This window comes from Crocuta crocuta, unplaced genomic scaffold (assembly GCF_008692635.1).
Source record: "Crocuta crocuta isolate KB4526 unplaced genomic scaffold, BGI_CrCroc_1.0 scaffold73, whole genome shotgun sequence".
Lineage (NCBI taxonomy): Eukaryota > Metazoa > Chordata > Mammalia > Carnivora > Hyaenidae > Crocuta > Crocuta crocuta.
Genome location: NW_027529443.1, coordinates 762,777 through 784,406, shown reverse-complemented (window position 1 = coordinate 784,406; position 21,630 = coordinate 762,777). Strand labels below are relative to the sequence as shown.

Here is a 21,630-nt window from a genome sequence, read left to right as displayed (position 1 = left end):
CCTGGAAGTTGTTTACCCAGATAAATCAGCCTCTGTTTCCCTATGAAATACCATCTTCTTTGGAAAGACCATCAACTTGGTCTGGGGTGGAGCCAGAATTGACCCCTGCCTTGCTAATGTCAGCTGAAGGCTCTGGAAGGACTATAATTCTGCCCCTTCGCCTCACCCCAGCTCCCTCGTTTTTACTTATCTTCAAATTACTTAAGATGGGCAAGCGGGCAGCGGCTGAGTGCAGAGAGCCCACGGGCCTTCTTGGCCCAGAATAAGGAAAGGTTTTGAAGACTTGCTTTGGAAGAGTAATTCCCCAGGAATCTAGTCTGCTGAAAGGTGCACGATTCTTTCTGGCAGGGCCCGTTTGCTCGGACACAGGCTTGGAGTTCGGTTCAGTTGAAGAAGCAACACATATATAAGGGACTCAAGAATCCACTGTCAGGGCACCTGGGTGGTTCAGTTGGTTAAGTGTCTGACTCCGGATTTTAACTCAGGTCGTGATCTCTCGGTTCGCGAGTTTGAGCCCCTCATCAGGATCCATGCTAACAGTGTGGCCTCATTTGGATTCCGTCTCTTCCCCTCTCTCTCTCTGACCCTCCCTACTCTCTCTCTCTCCAAAGAAATAACAAACTTAAAAAATATATATCTATTTTGCCTGTGCTGTGTGACCTCAGCCAGGTCAGTTTCTCTCCCTCAGGCTCATTCTCTGCTGAATGGTGATAATCCCAATCTCAAAGTGCTGGAAGGTTTTCGTTTCCCAGGGCTGCTGTAACAGAGTGCCAAAACCCGAGTGGCTTAAAGCAACAGAAATTTACCATCTTGCAGTCCTGGAGGCCGGAAGTCAGAAATCAAGGGTTCTGCAGGGATATGCTCTTTCGGAAGGTTCTAGAAGAGAGCACTTCCTTGCCTCTCCTAACTTGTGGTGTTCCCGCAGTCCCTGGCATCCCTTGGCTTGTAGCCACATCACTTCTGCCAGCTGGCCATCTTCTCCCTGTGTGTCTGTCTTCACATTGTCTTCTCTGTGTGCGTGTCCGTCTCTCTGTGTCCAAATATCCTCTTTTTATAAGGACACCAGTCATATTGGATGGAAGCCCACCCCAGTGACCACGTTTTAGTTTGGTTTCAGTGCAAAGACCCTATTTCCAAACAAGGTCACATTCTGAAGTACTAGGGGTTGGGACATGAAAATATCTTTTCTTACAGCACAGAGTTCAGGCCCTAACCACTGCTTAGCAGAGTGCTTGGTACCTTGTAGGCAGTGTATAAATCGCAGCTCTGATCCTCTATCCTAACTTGCCCTTCCTCATGCTCCAGATGATGTTTTATTTTATTATTTTGTTTCATTTATTTTATTTTATTATTTTATATTTTATTTTATTTCATTTTATTTATCCCAAATCTGTTTCTTGGGATAGTTCCCCACTCATGTTGACCCGGGGGGCTTTTAGTGCTGCTTCCATCTGAAGAAGCATCCTTCCATGAGCCTCCATTGTCCTGCTGTGGCTGGACAGGGGTGCAGCAGCCCACAGACAGCACCGCCGTCTGCACATGGCTGAACCTGGCGGTGATTCTGTAGCGTCCATGAAGTAGGAGTTGGGGCTCTGCGCCATGTGCTTCTTCTTGTGCTTCCTCTCCTCCGCTTCTGGGGACCGGGGCAGGGGGTCCTTCATGGGAGGCATGTTCTCGCGGGCAGGTCGTGACTGCCAGAAAGGCTCCGGACCACGTTTCAGATGCCACTGCCTCGGACGAGCTCTCGCTGAACTCGAGTCTAGGCTGGGGGCCGCGGTAACGGCTGTGTGTTCCCTATCCTGGCCCCTGAGACTTCCGTTGTATTAAATCTGCTCCGTGTCTGCCTCCCACGCCACACTGTGAGGTCTGTCATAGCAAGCGTTGTCTCTGCCTTTTCACCGCTGTGTCCCTGGCACCAAATCTTTAGTTGCTATAAATATTTATTAAGAGGATGAACAAATCTTCACAGTAATCGTCGTGTTTCTTGAAAGTTTCCAGGTAATAGTTTCTCTGTATCATGTAATTCATTGCTCCACCTTGCAAGGCTGGTGGGATGGTTTTCATTTTATTAATTCATGCCTGCACCAAGCGGGTACTAGGGGCCGTGAATAAGGAACTCGGGGATCGTCCACTGGGAGCTCATATTCAGGTTAGATAAAGAAAGAAAACGAACAGGATAATTAGAGATTATGATAAGTGCTGTAAAGAAAATGAATAAACTGGATTGAAAGGTTTATGGGGAGAAGTGGAGGAAGCCACTTTAGACAGGCTTTTCATTCTAGATGCCTTTTTTTTTTTTTAAATGATGGTAAAATTCACTCTGACATGACATTTGAGCTGAGACACAAAAGATGAGAATCAAACAGCCATGTGAGGATTGTGGGCAAAGAGCCTTATCATCAGAGAAGCCGGGCCGGAGGTAGGGGGTGGGCGGGTAGCTGGAGAAAAAGGTCACATGTTAGGAGTGTGGTGTGTAAAAGAGAGAAGGTTGGAGAGGTAGGCAAGGGCCTTCCAGTTCCCCATAAAAAGCTTGGGTTTTAATCTAAAGAGTGATGGCAGGAGCGCCTGGGTGGCTCAGTCGGTTAAGCTTCTGACTCTTGATTTCGGCTCAGGTCATGATCTCCTGGTTTGTGGGTTTGAGCCCCGCATTGGTCTCCCTGCTGACAGTGCAGAGCCTGCTTGGGATTCTCTCTCTCCCTCTCTCTCTGCCTCTCCCCTGCTTGCATTCTCTCTCAAAATAAACTTAAAAAAAAAAAAATAGGGACGGCAGTGTGGCTCAGTCAGTTAAATAGCTGACTTCGGCTCAGGTCATGATCTCACCATTCATGAGTTTGAGCCCCACATCGGGGTCTGTGCTGACAGCTCAGAGCCTGGAGCCCGCCTTGGATTCTGTGTCTCCCTCTCTCTCTTTGCCCTTCCTCCCACTCGCACTCTGCTTTCTATCTCTCAAAATAAATAAGCCTTAAAAAATTTTTTTAATAAAAAATAAAGAGCCATGGCAAGTAACAAAGAGTTTTTTAAGAAAGGGAGCTATGTGGTCTCATATACAATTTTTAAAAAGATTACTCCAGGGGCACCTTGGTGGCTCAGTCGGTTAAGCCTACGACTCTTGGTTTCAACTCAGGTCATGATCTCACGGTTCATGAGTTTGAGCCCCGCATCGGGCTCCTTGCTGTCAGTGCAGAGCCTGCTTGGGATTCTCTCTCCTTCTCTCTCTGGCCCTCCCCTGCTCGTTCTCTGTCTCAAAATAAATAAATAAATAAACTTTAAAAAAAATTAAAAAAGATTACTCCAGCTTGCTCTGTGGAAAATAGATATGACAAGAGGAAGAAGGAAGTCAGGGATCAAGTATGTAAGCTGCTGCAGTAGCCAGGCTAGGGAGGAGGGGGGCTTGGACCCGTGTGGCGGCAGTACTGACTATCTGGAGAAGGGGGCAGATGCGCTGAAGGTAGAACCTTCCTGACTTGGTGACATGTTGGAGGAAGAACAGAGAGAAGGGACGAATCAGTCTGGTTCACCAGGCGGGGTGGGGACTCCAGCCCTCGGTGTGGGGAAGCCCGAGCGGGAACCAGAATTCCAGAGCTACATCTTGGCCATACCATGCCCCGGGCTCGTGCACTTTCACCTCACACTCAGCCTAAGTCACTGCCCAGGCCGACTGCAGTGTGCGCTCTTTCTTCCGTGTCCGGGGGTCGGTCCCGTGCTGCTTACTCCGCTCTTTCTCCAGCGTCACTGTCCCAGCTGCTCCTTGGGTGTCCACCCATTCTCTTTACCTTGTCCCCCAGGCACAAGCAAACAGGACCTGACATCCTTCAACATGGAGCTGTCCTCCAGTGGGATCAGCGCTGACCTCAGCCAGGTGAGTGGCCGGCCTGAAGCGGGGGAGTGGGGGGAGGTCTGGCGGACATTATGGGAATGTGGCTGAGCCCACTGTCTCCCTCCCTGGGCAGGGTCATGGTGTCGTGGGGGCAGTCGGAGCCAAGGACTGGGCTGGGGGCTTTTTAGACCTGGACGCCAACCTGCAGGATGATACATTTGTTGAGAATGAACCGTCGACACCAGAAGCAAGAGCAGGATATTTAGGTGAGTACTTTTCTTTTCTGCTGGACTCTTTTGATCTTAGGGGCCAGAGTCAGTCAGATCAACTTTCAAAATAATAATGAAAGCAATTGGGGCGCCTGGGTGGCTTAGTCGGTTAAGTGTCCGACTTTCGCTTAGGTCATGATCTCGCGGTTTGTGAGTTCGGGCCCCGCGTCCGGCTCTGTGCTGACTGCCAGCTCAGAGCCTGGAGCCTGTTTCAGTCTGTGACTCCCTCTCTCTCTGAACCACCCCCCCCGCCGCCGCTCACGCTATCTCTCTCTCTCTCTCCTAGAAATAAATAAAACATTAAAAAAAAAAAACATTAAATAATGAAAGCAATTAAGCGACCAGCATAAACAAACTCAGAGCTTAAATATAGCTGTAACAATCTTAAAATTTCCCTTAATAACCCCTCTGCTGTGTACTAATCATGTTTTTATTTTCTGTGTTTAATGATGCTTAGACATCTTTTTTTTTTATGTTTATTTATTTTTGAGACAGAGAGAGACAGAGTGTGAGCAGGGGAGGGGCAGAGAGAGAGGGAGACACAGAATCCGAAACAGGCTCCAGGCTCTGAGCTCTCAGCACAGAGGCCAACACGGGGCTTGAACCCACACACCGCGAGATCATGACCTGAGCCGAAGTCAGACGCTTAACCGACTGAGCCACCCAGTCGCCCCGACATCTTTTTTTTTTAATGTTTATTTATTTTTAAGAGAAAGAGAGAGCAGGTGCACGTGTGAAAGAGGGGGAGGGGGAGAGAGAGACACAGAATCCAAACCAGGCTCCAGGCTCTGAGCTGTCAGCACAGAGCCAGATGCGAGGCTCGAACTCAGAAACCGTGAGATCATGACCTGAGCCAGTCAGACGCTTAACTGACTGAGCCACCCAGGCGTCCCTGATGCTTGGTCATCTTGAAGCCTCGCGAATCCTGGAGAGCTTACCCCTCCCAGGGCTAGCAAGTTCCTTCAGAGAGTAAACAAGTGGCCTGTAAGCAGGCCTTCCACATGCCAGCCAGCCAGCCCTGAGCCGCATCCCCAACCACCTCCTTAACTTAAGTTTACCTTAACTCTCACACACCAAGCCAGTATTGCCCCTGACCTGAATCTCTAGTCAGCTAAGGACCAGCCCCGTAGGCCAGAGCCGGCCAACATGGTTCAAACCGTCCCAGCCTGAGCTTGCTCCAGCTGGCCCACGCTACCTCACTAGTTCCTTCCTACCAAAACAACAGTAAGGGCTCCGGGCCATACTCTTCTTTCTCCTTCTGCCTCCTCACTGGCCCTGGTACTCTTGCCACGTGGTCTTGCATGGCCTGCTGGGCCCATGCCTCCTGCTGTGGAGACCCAGGCGTAATAAACTTCTTTCAATGGCGGCGGCCTCTCTGGGTCATCTTTCTGTCTTACCCATGAATTGAATCCCGGGTACGGTTTATAGCAACCTGCCTCATTAGGAGGGGGACCAGCAGGTCCTCCTTGAGGCTTCCCCCTCTTGAATTATCCAGGAATTGATTCAGTCTCAAGAGTTCTTCAGATGCCAAGCTCAGAGCCAACGCGCCTGGCCAGTCCACAGTTGCCGTTGCAGCTCTCTGCCGCATGGTGTCACTGTTGTGATCTTGTCCTGCACAGTTCTGCAGAGGCTTGCCCACCCAAGGGCATGCCGGTCTCAGGCTGCAGAGGGGCCTCACCCTTGTGGACAGAGGTCATAGCTCTCCTAGCTCACGCTCATAGAGTCACCCTGTGTCAAGACACAAACTGGCTCCAAGAGCCCCCGGATAGGACTGCTTCCAGGATCTCCCTTCTCATAGATCTAGAATCCCCCTCTCCCTGCCTCATCCATGACCCCTGTATATGGGTGGGCCACTCCTTTATTAAACTTGTGGAACACAAAGACCTTATTGCATAATTTCCTTGGGAAAATTAGTGCCGATCATCTACCCTTCTTTTCTTTAAAGATGATTCAGTGTTTATTTTATTTTTGAGAGAGACAGAGACAGAGACAGAATANCTGTTGTGATCTTGTCCTGCACAGTTCTGCAGAGGCTTGCCCACCCAAGGGCATGCCGGTCTCAGGCTGCAGAGGGGCCTCACCCTTGTGGACAGAGGTCATAGCTCTCCTAGCTCACGCTCATAGAGTCACCCTGTGTCAAGACACAAACTGGCTCCAAGAGCCCCCGGATAGGACTGCTTCCAGGATCTCCCTTCTCATAGATCTAGAATCCCCCTCTCCCTGCCTCATCCATGACCCCTGTATATGGGTGGGCCACTCCTTTATTAAACTTGTGGAACACAAAGACCTTATTGCATAATTTCCTTGGGAAAATTAGTGCCGATCATCTACCCTTCTTTTCTTTAAAGATGATTCAGTGTTTATTTTATTTTTGAGAGAGAGAGAGACAGAGACAGAATAAGAACAGGGGAGAGGCAGAGAGCGAGGGAGACACAGAATCTGAAGTAGGCTCAAGGCTCTGAGCTGTCAGCACAGATCCCCAATGCAGGGCTCGAACCCACAAATAGTGATATCATGACCTGAGCTGAAGTTGGACGCTTATCCAACTGAGCCACCCAGGTGCCCCTTTCATCTACCCTTCTAATGGAGGTTGCCCTCCATAATTTTTTCTTTTTTCTTTTTGACATTCTTTACTGAGTAAGTATTATGTGCCAGGCACTGTTTTTTTTGTGTTTTCCTTATTTTTATTTGAGAGAGAGAGAGCATGTGAGTAGGTGTGTTGGGGAGAGGGGGAGAGAGAGAAAGAGAATCTTAAGCAGGCTCATGCTCAGTGTGGCCCCGATGCAGCGCTCAATCCTACAACCCTGGGATCATGACCTGAGCCAAAATCAAGAGTTTGATGCTCAGGGCACCTGGGTGGCTCAGTCGGTTAAGCATTCAACTTCTGCTCAGGTCATGATCTCATCGTTCATGAGTTCAAGCCCCACGTCAGACCCTGTGCTGACAACTCAGAGCCTGGAGCATGCTTTGGATTCTGTGCCTCCCTCTCTTTCAGCCCCTCCTCTCTCTCTCTTTCCTTTTCTCTCTCTCTCTCAAAAATAAACAAACATTTTTTAAAAAGTTGGATATTCAACCAACAGAGCCATATGCATTGGGGCATTAGGCATCAGTGCATGGAATGTATTGAGTTATTTTATCTTATTTTATCTGATTTTATTCTTACAACAACACTGCAAGTATTTTTATTATGTCTATTTTAGAGATGAAGGAACTGAGCCCAGGAGAGTTATAAATAACTTGCCCAGGGTCACAGCACTAGTAGGTGGAGCCCAGGTGGTGGAACCTCAAAGTCTGTGCTAGTAACCACCACATTTACACTATAGCTTCTACCCTAGCTCCTTCAGAGGGCTTTGTGTCCCCCAATATACTGCAAGCTAGCCGGTGGCGTTGCTCGCTGAAGAAGAAATAAACCAAAGTTTAATCTTTAATCTTTAGTCAGGCACCTGTCCCACTAGACACACACACACACTGCGCACATATATATATATATATATAAAGAGAGAGAGAAAGGGAGGGAGAGAAGGATATGACTATATATGTATATATATATAATATGTATATATAGGTATATGATTGTATATATATAACCTTGTACCAACTATACTTCAAAAAGAAGAAAAGAAAAAAAGAAAAACATTCAACCCCTGCTAAAAAAATAAAAGTAAAAAATAAATATGATCTTGGGTGCCTGTGATGCTCTTATCCTTCAGATCTTAGTTTAGATATCACTAGCGTAGTGCTAAGCATTTTATATCCATGATCTTCTTCGATCCTCAAAACCACCTTATGAGGTTGGTACTTCCTCATTATTTAGATGAGAAAACTGAGGCTCAGTGGTGAGGCATAATTGACTCAAGATCACACATCTAGGAATTATCAGCACAAGGAATAATAACCTCGTCTCTCTGATTTCAAAGGGCAAGTTCCTAACGCCTGTGCTTCAGGAAGTACACGAATCAATGGGAAAGTGGTTCAGCCTCTTCACCCTTCCCGTCTGTGCCGTATCGTCTCGGTTGTCTTTATTTTTCTCACTCATTTGCAACTACTCTAAGCTCAGAATATGAAATTGGGTCAGTTAGCTGTCTCTTGAATCAGAGCGTTCCTATTGGGTGGGTCCTGACTCGAGCCCAATCCCTGGTCCAGTTTCCTGCAGCATTTCCTCAGAACATTCCGGCAATGGGTAACGACTGAAGAACCTTGCCACACACACTAGCTGTGAAGTAGGAAGATAACCTGGAGTGATAACTCTAAACAAAGTTTTTTCAAGTCTCCTGCTCTATTTTTAATATTCAGGCAGATTTTGCATTCTTCTTACTAGTATATCTTATTTTACTTTATTATTTTTAAGAAGTGTAGGGGCGCCTGGGTGCCTCCGGCGGTTAAGCGTCTGACTCTTGATCTTGGCGCAGGTCGTGAGCTCACAGTTTATGAGATGGAGCCCCGTGTTGGGCTCTGTACTGGTTGGGATTCTCTCTCTCTCTTCCTCTCTCTCTGCCCCTCCTCTGCTCTAGATCTCTCTCTCTCTCTCTCTCTCTCAAAACAAAACAAAAAAACAAAGGAAAAAAAAGAAGTCAAACATTTTGTCTCCCTTACCAGCCTCAGGTCAGCTGAGCCTCAGGAAGATGCACCACGGTTACCCTGTTGTACGTGGCTGCTTTCTCTTGCATGTTGTCCACAGTTTGAAAAAAGACCAAGATTGGGGCGCCTGGGTGGCTTAGTCGGTTAAGCGTCCGACTTTCGCTTAGGTCATGATCTCGCGGTTCGTGGGTTCGAGCCCCGCGTCGGGCTCTGTGCTGACTGCCAGCTCAGAGCCTGGAGCCTATTTCAGAGTCTGTATCTCCCTCTCTCTCTGACCCTCCCCTGCTCACGCTGTCTCTCTCTCTCTCTCTCTCTTAGAAATAAATAAAAAAAATATATATTAAAAAAAAAAGAAAGAAAAAAAGACCAAGATGGCAGGATTTGTGCCACTAGAAGCATATGGCTGCTTTGCTCAGGAGAAGGTCGTCTGGCTGCTTCAATGTATCTTTGCTACTAACCCAGTTTTCCAGAGCCTCTGTTTGCCCCTGGGTTTTACCTTCCTGAAGCAGCCATTGTGTTTCTAATTCCAAGCACCATCCCCCTTCCATTCTCTCATTCTCTCTCTCCCCCCCCAACACCCCCCTCAGGTTACACTGTGACCTGGCTGCCCTCCAGAACGTTCGCATCCACACCGCTGCTGGCGGCTGGAGCCCCCCGATACCAGCATGTGGGGCGGGTGCTGCTGTTCCAGGAGCTAAGGGGCAGAGAACACTGGAGGCAGGTCCAGAAAATAGATGGGATCCAGGTGAGCGTGGCCCTAGGGGATCAGGGACCCATGTGGCACTGGTTACACCCCCTGCGGTCTGCTGGCAGGCCCTGTGCCAAGCACTGTCACGTTCAGTCCTCACAAAGCTCTCTGAGGTAAGCTTTATCAGCTCCGCTTTGCAGTTTAAGAAACTGAGCCTCAGAGAGCCCACCTTGTCCTAATTCATACAGGTGCTTGGGGGGTGGGGGGAATCCAGAATGTCAACCTTCATGTGAGCGGTTGGAGTAAGACGGACATGGTACAGCTGAGGAGGGGGGGTGGTGTCCAGCTCACAGAGGCTTCCTCAAACATCTTCGTCTCCCTGCAGATTGGCTCTTATTTCGGTGGCGAGCTGTGTGGCATTGACGTGGACCAAGATGGGGACACAGAGCTGCTGCTGATCGGAGCCCCCCTGTTCTATGGGGAGCAGAGGGGAGGCAGGGTGTTTGTCTACCAGAGAAAACAGGTGGGGACCAGGACACTGACCTGAAGGGGTAGGAGAAACAGATCCCCAGGCCGACCCAGATCCCAGCTATTCTGAAAGGCTTTCCCTGTCTGATCACGGAGAATCAGATCTTTAGAACAACCCAGAAACAATCGCTGATACTCAGTGGGGGATGGGCCGCGTGCAAGACTCAGTCCCAAACCTTCTATTTACATGAGACCTCATTTGGTCCTCCAAGTCACCTTCCGAGTAGCTCAGAGCTTTTTTTTCATAAATGGGAGCATTGTGGCTCAGCAAGGCTGGGTCACTTTCCAAAGCCCCAAGGTCACATAGGCCGCAAGGGGTGGAGCTGGGACCTGAGCCCAGGTGAGTCTGCTGCCACCCTACCGATTCTGTGAGGGACCACGTCTGACCTTTCTTTAGCGTTCTTCCTGCGAACGCTTGCTGAGTGACTGAGTGACCTGTCACTTTGCTCCTTCCCAGATGGGGTTCGAAGTGGTCTCAGAGCTGCAGGGGGATCCTGGCTACCCTCTGGGGCGATTTGGAGCTGCGATCACGGCCCTGACCGACATCAACGGGGACAATCTGGTGGACGTGGCTGTGGGGGCCCCTCTGGAGGGGCAGGGGGCCGTGTACATCTTCAACGGGCAGCATGGTGGGCTGAGCCCTCAGCCAAGCCAGGTGAGAGGTGCCCTGCCTACCAATCAAAACCCCTCCCCAGGCACCCAGAAGCCTCCAGGCCCAGACCCCACTCCGCAGCCTGACTCTTCCCACCCTCTGGCCTATCCTCTCCCTAGCTTAGCGTGAATTTTTCTCTTGGTCTCAGAGGATAGAAGGGACCCAGGTGTTCTCAGGAATCCGATGGTTTGGACGCTCCATTCATGGGGTGAAAGACCTTGGAGGAGATGGCCTGACAGATGTGGCTGTGGGAGCAGAAGGGCAGGTGATTGTGCTCAGGTAAGATGAGACTGCTAATCATCTCTGCTCTCATCCTTTGAGCAGTTACTATATAGTAGTACTCATTTGGTCTTCCCCCAACCCTGTCACATAGGTTCCCTTCCTATACAGTCTTCATGTCTTACTCCAGTTTAAATGGCTACAATTCAGGGCACCTGGTGGCTCAGTCAGTTAAGTGTCTGACTTTGGTTCAGGTCATGATTTCATAGTCTAGGAGTTCGAGCCCCACATGGGACTCTGTGCTGACAGCTCAGATCCTGGAGCCTGCTTCAGAGTCTGTGTCCCCCTCTCTCTGTGCTCCTCCCCCATTCATGCTCTGTCTCTCACCCAAAAATAAATTAAAACATTAAAAAAATGTTTTTAGGGGCGCCTGGGTGGCTCAGTCGCTTAAGCATCCAACTTTGGCTCAGGTCATGATCTCACAGTTCGTGGGTTCGAGCCCTGCATTGGGCTCTGTGCTGACAGCTAGCTCAGAGCCTGGAGGCTGTTTCAGATTCTATATCTCCCTCTCTCTCTGACCCTCCCCTGCTCACACTGTCTCTCTCTTTCTCTCTCTCTCTCAGAAATAAATAAAACATTAAAGAAAATTTTTTTAATGTTTTTAATTCTTTAAAAAAAATAAACAGCTACAATTCAGTGACAGACAGATTTGAACCCAGGCCTATGTGACATTAAAGATCCTGTGATGGCTTGAGAACCTGGTCACCTGGATTCAGGTCAAAGCTCTGCCATTTACTTCTTGGATGATTGTATCCCAGTCACTTAGCTTCTCAGGACCTCAGTTTCCTCGTCTTTGAAGTGGTGAAGACATTTCCTGCCTTGACCATATCTTAAGAGTTATTGGAGGCATCATGTAACATCATATAGTCAATAGACGTTTACTGAGCACTTGCTGAGGAGGCAGGGAGATCGCAAGTGGGGGAGGGGCAGAGGTAGGGGGACAGGATCCGAAGTGGGCTCTGTGCTGACAGGCTGACAGCAACGAGCCTGATGTGGGGCCCGAACCCACGAACTGCGAGATCACGAGCTGAGCTGAAGTCGGATGCTCAACTGACTGAGCCGCCCAAACGCACCAGCACCTGCTGTGTCTTAATGCTGAACCAAGCCCTGGGTACAGAGTGTATAGGTGGGGAAACATAGAATACAAAGCTAAACGCGCAAGTAGGTGATTGCAAACTGGGGAAGCGCGGGGGGAAGTGAAGAGTGTTCTGTGGGAGAGCCACTAGATTGGGTGGCCAAGAAAGGCCTCTCTGAGGAGGTGATATTTGAGCGGGGACTTGAAAGATGAGAAGGAGCCAGGCCTGCAGAAATCTGGGATAAGAGCTTTCTAGGTAGAAAGCGCAGGATGTGCCAAGGCAGTAAGGGAGGGAAAAGTCTGACTTGGCTGGAACGTCAGCCAAGGGAGAGTGGGAGGAAATTAGAGTGGAGAGGCAGCCAGCGTGGAACCGGTAGTAACAAGTTTGGATTTTATTCTAAATATCATGTGGCATCAGTGAAGGGTTATCAGCGTGGAAGTAGCTCATTATGATTTCTCTTTCTAAAAGCTCACTCTTCTCTATGGAAAACGAATCAAAAGGTTGCTAGAAGAAACTGGAAAGCCCTAGTGAATTATGATTATTGTTACCATTTCAAGGAGACAGGGACCTTGAGGTCTGCTTCCTTTCAGGAAGGAGGGTCCTCTGGCCCCTGGTAGATGGAGCCCCTGGGCTGACTGGGGATTGCAATTGAGGCCGAGGGAGAGAGCTGGTTGTTTCGTGCCCCGCAGCTCCCGGCCTGTAGTGGATGTCCTCACTCTGATGTCCTTCTCCCCGACTGAGATCCCAGTGCATGAAGTGGAATGCTCCTATTCAACCAGTATCCAGCAGAAAGAAGGGGTCAACATCACAGTCTGTTTCCAGATAGAGCCTATTACCCACCAGTTTCAAGGTCAGTGCCCTTCCCCTGGGAGCAGCTGCGTGCCCTAAATGCAGGCTCGCGGCCCCAGGATCTGCCACCATCCAACTCCTGCCTTTTCACCCTGCCCAGGGCGCCTGGCTTCCACCCTCACTTACACTCTGCACCTGGATGGCCATCGGACCAGAAGCCGGGGGCTGTTCCCAGGAGGTAGACGTGAACTCAGCAGGAACATGGAGGTCACCCAAACCAAGTCCTGCGACAAGTTCTGGTTCCACTTCCCGGTAAGGGAGCCTTGGGGCTGCTCTGGGAAGTGAGGGAGCCGCAGAGCTAACCACAGTGACAGGAGGCACGGGGAGCAAGGTTCAGCTCAGTCACGTCCAGCTGGGTCACAAGCCTCTTGCATCTGTCTATACTATCATTCCCTCGACTGTGTAATAGTGGTAATAATACCATTAACATACTTTCTCTAGTCCTTAATCTAGGTACATTGGTGTTTTCAACATAATTACCATTGTAAAATACTTCTCATTTTCCCCCTTTTTCCACCCATCATATATCAATGCTGCTATCCGGCTTTTCATAATTGTTTTAATAGCTGCAGAACATTCAATCACGTGGTGCGTCCTTACTTGCCAGGTATACATGGTCATTTATTACTCTCATCCATCGCAGAAAAAGGTTGTTTTTTTTTTTTTAGTGTTTTATTTATTTCTGAGAGAGAGAGAGAGAGCGTGAGCAGGGGAGGGTCAGAGAGAGAGGGAGACACAGAATCCGAAGCAGGCTCCAGGCTCTGAGCTGTCAGCACAGAGACCGACGTGGGGCTCGAACCCACAAACCGTGAGATCGTGACCTGAGCCGAAGTCGGACGCTTAACCGACTGAGCCACCCAGGCACCCCAAAAGGTTGTTTTTTTAAGTATTAGTTTGAACAACTGCCATAATACCCAAATTCTCTTTGCTTCTAACAGTCCTGTGTAAAGTGGGGATGATGGTAAATTCTTCTGATCTTTTAAATATTTCAGAGACTGAGTATGGGATTGGTGTATAAGATTTTGAGATTTGTTTTAAATTTTTTGTTATGGGAAGTTTCAAATCTCTAAAAGCAGGGAAAAATCGCTAAGCAAACCCCCAAATACCCATTGCCCAGTGTCAACAATTTGAGCTCACTGCCTTAGCTCGTTCATACCTCCACTCAGTTCCCCTCTGTTTCCTTGCACCATCCCCGCAGAAGATTTGGAAATTTTCAACATAATTCTGAGAAGAGGCCATGTGTCATGATGGGAAGACCTTAGCCTTGGGAATTGGACGGATTTGGGCTCACTTCCTAGTGCTAGTCCTTAGGAAACTTGGGTCATCCTTTTCCACCCCATTCTCCTCATCTCTAACGTGGGAATAATAACGCCTGCCTCTTTGGGCTGGTAGGAATTCAGGTGAAGATGATTTGAGTGCCTACAAAGGTGCCACTGTGAGGGACCAGTAATAACATAAAAGGCCAACCTTCAACTCTGTTCTCGAGGAACTAGGATATTCTAGTTATTCTAGAATATTCTTTTCTTGTGTAAACTTCGATAATGGCTGCCTAGAGTGGCCTGACAGCGATTCAGGGGCTCTGGTCGGGACTTGGTGGAAAAGTGAGGTGGTTGATTAGTGATGTCTGCCATGGGAATTGGGGCTGAGGGTGACACTCGTACTGAGAAGTGACCTCGGACGTATGATAAACATACTAGATACTAGATACTAGATACTCAGATACTAGAACCTCATCATTTGTAAAGTATGGACAAGGTGAGCATTTAACTGGAAGGTTAAACTCACAGCACAGGTGGTATTCTCATTACCCTCAGGTGTGCATTCAAGACCTCATCTCTCCCATCAACGTCTCCCTAAATTTCTCTCTCTTGGAAGAAGAAGGGACACCGAGGGACCAAAGGGTGGTAAGAAGAGATCACCGAGGGGGAATAGATAGGGAGCAGGGGACAGTAGAATTGCAGTTTAGCAAGACTGTATTATAAAGGAGTCTTTGGTTTTAAGTAACAGAAACCAAATACAGCTTGTTTCAGCAGGAAGGGAACGTACGGGAGCTTGTATTTGGCAAAGCAAGACTGGGAAGAAGGGAAGGTCTTGAGGGGAAGGAATAGTGGATGGCCTCTTCAGGGCACGGCCCCTTCAGGGAATCTGCTCCAGGTCCCTGCCAAGCTTCAGCGTCAGACCTCACCAGGCTCCTGGCACCGGCTCAACGTGTAAACCCCAGGGAGGACACGCACCCTGCTTAGCCTTATTCGTGGGAGGACAGGGCACCCTAATCCGCCTTCCCGCCCACGCATATTCAGTTTCGAGCAGGTAGTTCCCTCAAAGCCAAACTGGAGTGTCCTTGTGTCAAAGAGGAAAACAGTATCTACCCGCTGCTGGACTACATACTCCCCACCCAGGCCAAAGCCAGATTCGTCTCCTCAAATCCTTGACACTCAGCGGGTGGTTTACTTCTGTCTGAAGGCAGCAGGGTCTGGTGGAAAGAGCCAGGCCCGCCAGCCTGAAAATGTGGATTTGTTTTTCTTGGCATGAGCATGTGAGTAGGTTCCGTCCCTTTCTGGGACTGCGTCCCCATCTATAAAAGAAGTCCCGACGTTGTGAGGCCTCTTCCAGAGCTGGAGTGCAGTGGCTGCTAAGTGCAGTCTTTCTCATGGCGTTTGGCCGTGTGCACTGAGCGTGCCCCCACGCATGCTCACTCTCCTGGGATTTGGAGAGAACAGTGACATGCTCATAAAAATTAAAGCCCCCACCCACCGGATGCTCATCATGCACTTAAGGAAAGTTGCTGGAGCACCTGCCTGTGCTAGGCTCTATTCGGGGCACTAGCGCCACTGGAGAAGATAACACACGATCCCTCCCCGGAAGGGGTTCATAGTCTGCTCTGGACGCCAGAGGAGTCAAGTTACAACATGCTGTGATAAGACTGTGGTAAAGTTAGATACAGGGTGGCAGTACAGTCTTATGCCACATGTTTTGGGGATAAGGAAAGTCTTCCCACAAGACAGGACCCTTAAAGTCCCCAGGTAGAAAAGGGAGGGACATTTGGAAAGAAGGCATAGTGTGAGCGCAGGCAATAAAGACGTCAGAGCTTGTGGGTGTTGGGAGCACAGCGCATGAGAGAGGGTGGAAGATCACACCCCTTCCCTTTAAGTCTGGTTCCCAAAGGGTGCCTGGGTGGTGCAGTCAGTTAAGCGTCGGACTTCAGCTCAGGTCATGATCTCCCGGTTAGTGAGTTTGAGCCCTGCGTCAGGCTCTGCGCCTGACAGCTTGGAGCCTAGAACCTGTTTTGGATTCTGTGTGTGTGTGTGTGTCTGTCTGTCTGTCTGCTCTTCCCCAACTCATGCTCTGTCTCTCTCAAAATTAAACATTTAACAAAAAAAAACGTAGTTCCTAGAAATCCACCTGATGCTTACCCTTACATCTTATTGGTCAGAAGTTGGTCACAGGGCCACACCTAACTAGAAGGGAGATTAAGAAGTGCAGTCTCCTCTCCAGGTGGCCATATGACCAGATAAAAAGTGGAGACTAAGGACAGGTAGTGAGGAAGGACATATGGAGACAGCCAGCAGCCTTTGCCATTGGCACTATTTTTTTTTCAAGTTTATTTATTTTGAGAGAGTGAGTGAGAGAACTTGAGCACAAGCAGGAGAGGGGCAGAGAGAAGGAGAGACAGAATGCCAAGCAGCTTCCACAACACCAGCCCAGAGTTGATGCAAGGCCTGAACTCATGAACTGGGAGATCATGACCTGAGCCGAAATCAAGAGCCTTACGCTAAACCAACTACACCACCCAGGTGCCCCAATTTTTTTTTTTTTAAGCCAAGCTATGTGGAGTAGGAATTCAGGGTAAAAAAGAGATCTGAGCTCAGAGTTGACAAGAAAGATTTCCTGGGGGGAGTATCGTTGGTTCTGGATCTTGCAGAATGAGTAGCCTTTGGGTAGGTGGATTGAGGAGAGGCAGGGGGATCAGCATAAGGAAAGGTATAGTGGTACATTCAAGGGAAATGGGGAGATGGGCTTAGCTTCTGGTAGAAGGACAGCTGAGCCAGACAGAAACCCAGAATGCCCGTTTGGGGACTGGCTGCAGTCTAGTGGGTCGCAGGAATCTGTTGAGGGTGGGCGGGAGCAGTCAGCAGATGCTGCTGGGACTCAGGAGTCTGGTGGTTATTTGGCAGGGGGCCTGGAAGTGGAGGCTGGAGTCCTTCTAGAACATTCAGCTTATAACTCATAAACACTTCTATGACCCCGTTAGCCTCAGAATAAAGTCCCAACTCTCGATCGTGGCTTGCAAGGCCCACGGGAACCTGGACCCTGCTTCTGTCTCCTGCCCCCGTCACACAGCACAGCGGGCCCGTTTGCACATTTTCCTGCCGCAGTCACACCCCCCCTGCCTCGGGCCTTTTGTGTCGGGCCATCCTTTCTTGCCCCTCTCCATTCTCTTCGTCTGGCTCTCTCCTGCTCATCCTTTAGATTTCAGTTGAGATCTGTTTCTTCAGGAAGCTTCCCTGATCCCCATGTGGGGGGTAGGATTTGCTTCTACCTGCTCTGAATATACCCTGTACTTGTCCCATAAGACACTTGAAGCTGCCACGTCATTTCTCCCTCCAGACAGGGGGCACACACAGTGCAGTGTGTCTCTTTTGTCCTTGGGTGTGTACCCGGTGCCCGGAACAGGGCCTGGGCTGGAGCAGAAGCCCTGGAAATGTTGGGCGAAACTGGCCTTGATCTGAGAAGAGATGGAGAGCTTTTCAGCGGGGAGATGGGGTTCGCAGAGGAGAAGCCCAGTAAGAGCCAATCATAGGCAGGCGAGGCCAGGGAAGGAGAGGGGCTGGGAGGAGCTTTGGAGCTGCTCTGTCAAGGCCAAGATCTCCTGTACAGGAGAACGGACACCCTGGGCCTCGGCCTCTCTCGAGGAGCTGCCGCCCGAGGGCCACACAGGTGGCCTTGGGCCGAGTCAGGAGGGTGAGGTCCCCCTGGGATGGATGTTAGCTCCAAGAAGGAGCCAGCCAAGCCAGCGCAGCTGAGCCCCAAGCCCTGAGCCCCCCTTCCAGCCCTCCTTCAAGAGTGCTGCTGCCTCAACTAACCTGTCTTGTCTCCCGGCCCTCCCACCGCTCCGTGCCCAGCAGGGCGAGGACATCCAGCCCATCCTGAGACCCTTACCACACACAGAGACCAAGGAGGTAGGCGGGGACGAGGGGCAGCCGGAGAGGCCAGGGTCCCCCCACGCTGGGTCTGGGGCCTGAGCCTCCTGGTCTGTCTTCTTGGCTTTTCAGATCCCTTTCGAGAAGAACTGCGGGGAAGACAAGGAGTGTGAAGCAGACCTGAGGCTGTCCTTCTCCCCTGCAGGGTGAGGCTGCCCGCCCCCGGGCCCTCCTGTTGCAGCTGGTGTTTTCCTGAGGCAGCTGCTGTGTGCTGGGAAGAACAGGGGGCTTCGAGTCAGAAGACCCCTGTCTGTACTCACTAGATCTGTGAGACTAGATCTGGGACTTCGCCCCCTCTCTGAGAAATTCAAGTCCCTTGTTCACTCCAGGCAGGAGGAGATGAGGTCACACCACTGAAAGCCTGTGCACAAGGGCTGACTTTTGTGTATTCATTTTTTCTAGCCTAGCAGATCCCTGTGTCCTGAAAGCCCCTGCCTGTGACCCTGCTTCCCTCACCTTGGCCCCTGTAACTTTTCCCTGGTCTCGCCCCCAGATCCAGAGTCCTGCGCCTGACCCCGTCTGCCAGCCTCTCTGTGGGGCTGACACTGAGCAACTTGAGAGAAGACGCTTACTCGGTCCAGCTCAGCCTGAGCTTCCCCCAGGGGCTCTCCTTCCGCAAAGTGGAGATCCTCGAGGTGAGTGCCAAGGACGGGCCTGCCGAGGCCACACTGGTGCCTGCAGCTTCTGCTCCCCTTGAGGAACCTCGAGGGGGTGTGGGGGGGACAAGACAGCCTGAAGAGGTGGGCGGCAGCTGGCATGCAGAAACTTTAGGACCATGTCCAGCTTTTCAGCCTGATGACCACCCTCAGGCTGTGCCTGCAACACAAGGTTGACCCTCTGTGGGCCTCGGATCCTGAAATCAGTGAGACTAGGGACCCCCACAGGCTTAGTGAGGGGGTCACATGGAATGGAGAGTGTGACAGAGGCTTGTGGATCTGGTGACCAAGAAGGTGTGCATAGATATAGTAAACTCAAAGTCCCTCTCTCCTAAAGGTGACCAAAATGTTTTTGCAGGGTGGCCTGGATTGATTCTATTTTATTTTATTTTATTTTATTTTATTTTATTTTATTATTTTATCTTTTCTTTTCTTATCTTATTTTTGTTTATTTATTTATTTTGAGAGAAGGAGCATGAGCGAGGGAGTGGCAGAGAGAGAAGGAGAGAGGGAATCCCAAGCAGGCTCCGCACTGTCAGCACAGAGCCTGACGCAGGGCTCGATCTTACAAACCATGACATGACCTCAACTGAAAACAAGAGTCGGGAGCTTAACCGACTGAGCCATCCAGGCACCCCTTCGCCTGTATTTAAAAGTTGTTTTAAATCTCACAGTTCATGAGTTCAAACTCTGCGACGGGCTCAGCGCTGGCAATCAGAGTCTACTTGGGATTCTGTCTCTCCCTTTTTCTCTTCCCCTTCCCTGCTCATACTGTCTCTGTCTCTCCCAAAATAAATAAGTAAACTTTAAAAAATTTTTAAGCTGTTTTAAATTTTTTTAATGTTTTTTATTTATTTTTGAGAGTCAGAGAGAGACAGCACTAGCAGGGGAGGGTCAGAGAGAGAGATACAGAATCCGAAGACAGGCTCCAGGCTCTGAGCTAGCTGTCAGCACAGAGCCCGATGCAGGGCTCAAACCCACGAACTGTGAGATCATGACCTGAGCCAAAGTCGGACGCTTAACCGACTGAGCCACCCAGGTGCTCCAAAGTTGTCTTAAATACAACTTTATTTTTAAATTGTTATTACATAAATAATACATGATCACCACAGAAAGTTGGAAATCACATAGGAGTTTAGAGAAGATAATCACCTCTTCTATAACTCAGCAGTCACTACTTTTAATATTTGGATGTTTATCCTTCTGTGTATCTCTACACATACGTACAAATTACATTGTATATTTATTCATTCTATATTTGTTTTAACTAATTGGCATTTTGTTCTCCATATGGTTATTTTTCTCTATGTTTTTAAAAAAATTATCATGTAAAATATAATAGAAAAGTTACCATTGTTAAGCCTTTTTTAAGCATACGATTCAGTGGCATTAAGTACAATGTTGTACAATCCATCACCAATTTGCAGAACTTTTCTATCATCTCAATCCACTTTCCATTTCTATGAATTTGCCTATTCTAGATTTTTCACGGAAGTGGAATCGTACAGTATTGTCCTTTTGTGTCTGTCTTCTTCGCTTAGCATAGTGCTTGTGAGTTTCAGCCATATGACAGCGTGTGTGAATTTCCTTTCTTTTTAGGACTCAATAATATCCCATCGTATGGATCGACCATATTTTGTCTATCTGGTCATCTGTCAATGGACATTTGAATTATTCTTTATACAGTCACATTAAATGCTTCCATAAGAGGCATCTGGTAGAGTGGATTAAGAACTTGAGATCTGGAATCAAACAGACCTGTGTTCAGATTTCTTCTAGATCATGCCAGATTACCCTGGGGTGGGACTTGGGGAAGTCACTGAACTTCCCCAAGCCTCTATCTCCCTGTCTAATTCCATTCCCAACTTGAGGCTGAAATCTGTCCTTATAGATGATGAAAATGACTGGTTTTAGTCTGCCTAGCCCAGAAGCAAGCTCATTTTTAAAACGATTGCTGACGGGGCCCCTGGGAGGCTCAGTCGGTTAAGCATCTGACTCTTGATTTCAGCTCAGGTCATGATCTCACGGTTCGTGAGTCGGAGCCTCGTTTCAGGCTCTGCGCTGCCAGCACAGAGTTTCTCTCTGCCTCTCTCTCTCTCCCCCTTCCCCGCTTACTTTTCTCTCAAAATAAAGAAATAAACATTTAAAAACTAAATAAACAATGGTTGCTGACCATATAGACGTAGTAGCATGTTAACAATCTCACTGTGATTGTGCAACACATGGAACCATTCCTGTCTCTTTGAACTCTTTGATCCCTTCTAGTTTTTCACGATTATAAATACCGTTGCAGTGAACATCTTTGAGCTAAACTTTGGCTCCGCCTCTAAGAATGTGCCCTGGCAGGGACACAGCTGGGGAATGTGGCCCCAGAGTGTTGGTAGCCTCTGGGAACCTTAGTCTGGCCCACTAAGAAGTTTGTTCTTTCTTTTTTCATGCCCAGCCCCACAGCCAGATGCCTGTGAGCTGCGAGGAGCTTCCTGAGGAATCCAAGGTTCCGACCAGGACCCTCTCCTGCAACGTGAGCCCTCCAATCTTTAAAGCGGGCAGCTTGGTGAGTGCTTCACGCCCCTAGGAACCGAGCCACCAAGGGGCTATGAGCTCATGTGCGGACGGAAGGGTGCAGGTGATGGTAAAGAAGGGCTCACCTAGCCTCTGACCCCAAAGGGAATGACAGCCTGGACTTTGGAATCAGACAAATCTTACGCGTGGGACTTAACCATTTGGGACTTCGTATCGTCATCTGTGCAGTGGGGATGAAACACCTATTTTCAGAGATAAGCAACAGTGGCTTCTGTTATTATAGCAGTTGGGCATGCGGGCCATGAGGTGCTTCATTCCCCTCTCCTCCCCTCCCAGGTCACCGTCCAGGTGATGTTCCACACGCTGCTGAACAGCTCCTGGGGGGACTTCGTCGAGCTGCGTGCCAGTGTGAGCTGGTGAGCAGCCCCCCGGCAGGCCCCTGCCAGCGTACCTGCCCTGCTCTCAGACTGCCGCCTGGCCTTGGCCAAGCCCTTCTCCTAACACTGCCTTCTGC

The 21,630-nt window shown here is 49.4% G+C and overlaps 1 protein-coding gene across 3 annotated transcripts in view; it reads left to right on the top strand.

Annotated features, from left to right (window-relative positions):
• ITGAL (integrin subunit alpha L) overlaps positions 1-21,630 on the top strand; it is a 47,517-nt gene that overhangs the window by 15,301 nt on the left and 10,586 nt on the right. For 2 of the 3 annotated variants that reach the window (XM_077760358.1, XM_077760361.1), the window contains 14 exons: positions 3,786-3,859; positions 3,951-4,083; positions 9,252-9,409; positions 9,738-9,875; positions 10,338-10,535; positions 10,681-10,811; positions 12,577-12,737; positions 12,837-12,988; positions 14,551-14,640; positions 17,860-17,916; positions 18,010-18,083; positions 18,431-18,572; positions 21,037-21,147; positions 21,453-21,532. In XM_077760358.1, coding sequence (XP_077616484.1) covers positions 3,786-3,859; positions 3,951-4,083; positions 9,252-9,409; positions 9,738-9,875; positions 10,338-10,535; positions 10,681-10,811; positions 12,577-12,737; positions 12,837-12,988; positions 14,551-14,640; positions 17,860-17,916; positions 18,010-18,083; positions 18,431-18,572; positions 21,037-21,147; positions 21,453-21,532 — 1,699 coding nt within the window. The remainder of the gene's footprint in view (positions 1-3,785; positions 3,860-3,950; positions 4,084-9,251; positions 9,410-9,737; positions 9,876-10,337; positions 10,536-10,680; positions 10,812-12,576; positions 12,738-12,836; positions 12,989-14,550; positions 14,641-17,859; positions 17,917-18,009; positions 18,084-18,430; positions 18,573-21,036; positions 21,148-21,452; positions 21,533-21,630) is intronic. The other variant, XM_077760360.1, reaches the window with a different exon arrangement.